This window comes from Macadamia integrifolia, chromosome 7 (assembly GCF_013358625.1).
Source record: "Macadamia integrifolia cultivar HAES 741 chromosome 7, SCU_Mint_v3, whole genome shotgun sequence".
Lineage (NCBI taxonomy): Eukaryota > Viridiplantae > Streptophyta > Magnoliopsida > Proteales > Proteaceae > Macadamia > Macadamia integrifolia.
The window spans coordinates 27,175,247-27,178,785 of NC_056563.1; the positions used below are offsets into that span (position 1 = coordinate 27,175,247).

The 3,539-nt window shown below is 39.1% G+C and overlaps 1 protein-coding gene across 2 annotated transcripts; it reads left to right on the forward strand.

Annotated features, from left to right (window-relative positions):
- Positions 1-606: 606 nt before the first annotated feature.
- On the forward strand, positions 607-2,632 carry LOC122083971 (bZIP transcription factor 27-like). 2 transcript variants are annotated; one of them, XM_042651929.1, is made up of 3 exons: positions 607-1,477; positions 1,660-1,755; positions 2,028-2,632. In XM_042651929.1, exons 1-3 carry the CDS (start codon positions 773-775, stop codon positions 2,106-2,108), a joined length of 882 nt encoding a protein of 293 aa, XP_042507863.1. In that variant the 5' UTR covers positions 607-772; the 3' UTR covers positions 2,109-2,632. The 2 variants fall into 2 exon arrangements, 1 of the variants encoding a protein (XP_042507863.1); XR_006141782.1 differs by having other exon boundaries at positions 607-1,755.
- The last annotated feature ends 907 nt before the right edge of the window (positions 2,633-3,539 follow it).

A 3,539-nucleotide genomic window follows, 5' to 3' on the forward strand; every position in this document is an offset into this window, starting at 1 on the left:
TTCAAGATTTATTTATATTTTTAGAGAGAAAGAGGAGAGGGTGGAGGGGGGAACATCTTTTAACTTCTAAATTTTTAATGCAAATTTTGTTTAGAGAGAGCAAAAATGGCTTTTCATGTTTTCAGAAACAAAAACGAATTTTTTGGTGTTTGATAAATCTATTTCTTGAAACGTTTTTTACAGACATAATACCATTAAAAAACCCAATAATATCATTACATGCCCAAAAGAGAGATAGGGTTCGATTGTCTCTTTTTAGGTTTAAATATATGAAAGATTTATTAGGTACAATGTATATATATTTTTTTCTCTCAAATTTCGTTTCTAGAAACACGAAATAAGTCTGACTTATTTAATCATAGTCGTTTTTAAAACTATAAATAAACGTAAATTTTGATTTATGTTTTTAGAAATATATGAAACAGGATAATTTTACAAAACACTTTTCAAATTTCATTTAAAAAAAAAAAAACTATAGTATTTAAAGAATTACAACATTGTCAAATGGTGGCTTACTTTCCTATTCTCGAATGTCAAATGATTATGGACTTTGTATATATTTGTCATCAATTGGATATTAGGGATATATTTCCAAAATAAAAAGCATGACTTTTCTCGAATCCAAAATTCCACATCAACTCAAGTCAGAATCAGTTTTTAAATTTCCTTCCCAACGAGACTTGCTAGTAGACTATTAAGGACATCTTCCCTGTCACTGCAACTCCCTTCCTTCTCTCTAGCCCTAGGTCTCTGCGTTTTCCCTTCTGTTTCAATGTGGTCGTCATCTGATAGTGAACAACACTTCATCAGCACCACCACCACCACCAGCAACAACCATCGCAGAGTATCTTCTTCATCGTCCAACTCCTCGTCTATGTCCTCACCTTCCGCTCCTCTCGCAACCCCAAGAAGGAAAACCATGGAAGAAGTCTGGAAGGACATTAACCTCGCCTCTCTCTGCGACCACACCTCTTCCAGAGAAAACCTGCTTCTCTCCCCAAACAACGTTAGAACCGCCACCACCACCGTCACCGCCGCCGCTACCACAAGCAGCTTCGGAGGCAGGATCTTTCAGGACTTCCTTGGTCGACCCTTCAGCAAAGACCCACCCTCAAGCCTTGTATCTGCTGACCCCATCCAACCCCGTGAAGCTAGGCCCTTTACTTCTCCTTCGTCATTACCACCTCCCACCACCGCCTTGAGTCTAAGGTCCGCGCCCGATTTTCATTTCCTCGAAAGCATCGACCCCCTGAGGCCTCCCCCACAGTTACACATCCCTGTCAATGGACCTTCACCTTTCCTCATGTCTTCCCTCACCTCTTCCTCCTCCCCCTTGGACGCTTTCGCTTCTTCCCCGAATTTCTTTCCCTTATGCAAGAAAAGGGTTTCGGACTCTGATGATGGTTCCGGCGATCGACGCCGTAAGCGTATGATCAAGAACAGAGAGTCTGCCGCGCGCTCTAGGGCCAGAAAACAGGAATCTCTCGATCTGCTCTTCTCTTTCTCTCCTTTTTCTCTTCTTTTGTTCCCTTTTCCTTATTGGAAATCATTGAAATGCTTCATTGTAAACATAGATCAAGTAAAGTTTGAGTTTTTATTCCAAAATTTTCTCTGTTTTTTTTCTTCTCAATCCTCATTTTTCTCTAAATTTAATTGCAGGCGTACACGAACGAGTTGGAGATAGAAATTAATCACTTGAGGAAAGAGAATGCCAGGCTGAGACAAGAGCAGGAACAACAACGACAAGAACAACAGGTAATAAATTACAGAATTGAAAGAGGCTAAGCAGAAGAAATTGACATTTGACAAACAAACAAAAAAAGAAAGAAACAACAGAAAAGACCCTTCAACCAATACAATCCATTGATGGAGATTCCATAATTGAGTTTAAAAGTGGTGGGGTTTTCCCTTTTTAATCCGTTTATGTTGCTTCTGTATTAGAATGGAGTGAGGCTTGATATAGAGAGAAAGAGAGCCTGACTGGTTTTTATGCTTTTGTCTGTTTGTTTGTGTGTGTATGCTTATAGGGGCAGTCATCACTCTTTGGAAGAACTGCTCAACTTCCCAAAAAGCACACCATCTATAGAACGTCAACAGCTCCGTTTTGACAAGTGTTGGTGCCAGAGGCAAAGGCAGTCCTTCTACTAGGCTTCTCCTTTTGTGTCTTTTTTGCCCTTTTACTCTATTAAAATTACCTTGTGAGGTAAGGTATGCCAATCAAGCAATCACTACTGTTACTGTATAGACAGAGAGAAACGAGAGAAGATGAGGTGGGTTTGTTAAGGAAAATATCTAATGTGCCAAAGTAGTTGTGGTTGTGTTTGTGGCAAAGAAGGAATTGTTGAATGAGGTGAGGCTGTGTCTGAGGTGAGAATGGAAGGCTTTGAAAATTCCAAGCAGGCAGGAACTTTGCTTTGATGGGTCACTTCTTTTTTCATTCTTTTTTTCAAGCTTTTGGGCATCCTTTACTTTTGTCTATATTATACCCTGTTTTTTTAGCTCACCTGTACTGAGGTTGGAGGAGTTGGGAGGTAGCAGGAGTCGTCCTAAGGAAGGAGACTGATTGCTTTAGCTGTAAAAAGATCAGGAAAAAGATCATCTACAGTATGAAGATGGGACATCTTGACTATAACCATCATATCTCTCTCTCTCTCTCTCTCTCTCTCTCTCTCTCCGTTCCTCTATCTTAATTCGTATCTTTTTCTGGTGGGTCTTCCATAAAAACTACAGAAGATGGAAGGTTTCGATTGTGGGTGGTACCTACCAACAATGCAGGATTTTCTAACTCAACCCACCATGACACATTTAAACAAACATCTAATGGTCATAATCTCCGTCCTACTTTGTGGAGTTTCGATTTTTGAATTGCAGAGTTTCTGAATCGCATAGTTGCGTGTTATTAGAGTTCTAACCTGAATCCTGAAGTCCCTAAAACCCCAATCCTAGTTCCCAACTTCCTGCCGGGATGGAATAAATAAGTTATTTCTGACAGTTGATTGGATGGTGAAGTTATTTTTGAGCATTTTCGTAATAATTAGAAAGGGTCTGATTCAAATTTCAAAGTTCTCGTCGCTTCGTGTAGGACATTAATGAATGTTCAACAAACACTCAGAGCTATGGTACAAGCCTGCAACTCACCCTCAGGGTGAATGAAAATTTTCCTGTTCAGAAGTATTACTTTCGGGGTGAATGCTTTTATGTTATATCAACTTCCATATTCTATTTAAAGTGAAGATGAGTTTCATCAACAAACTAGGAATGCATCAATTATTCTACACAGTTGATGCGTATTTTTTAACTTATCCTTTGTAAAACAAAATTTAATCATCTCTCAACCCTCCATTAAGGTAGCTTCCTCGAAACATAGTTTTTTTTGGACTATTCATGACAAGTTTTTTGGATTATCATGACAAAGGAAATAAAGATTTGAAAAACAAATGGTAGTTGGAAATTTTTCATTCCTTTCCCCCTCGAGGAGTCTCAATGTCTTTTCAATCGTGTGAGTGGGAGTCCAAATTGTTTGAAGTGAGTGGTGAGGT

Coding starts and splice junctions, on each gene's coding strand:
- LOC122083971 (XM_042651929.1), top strand. CDS start 773: ATGTGGTCGTCATCTGATAGTGAACAACACTTCATCAGCACCACCACC. Junction 1,478..1,659: donor GCTCTAGGGCCAGAAAACAG/GAATCTCTCGAT, acceptor ATTTAATTGCAG/GCGTACACGAACGAGTTGGA. Junction 1,756..2,027: donor AACAACGACAAGAACAACAG/GTAATAAATTAC, acceptor GTATGCTTATAG/GGGCAGTCATCACTCTTTGG.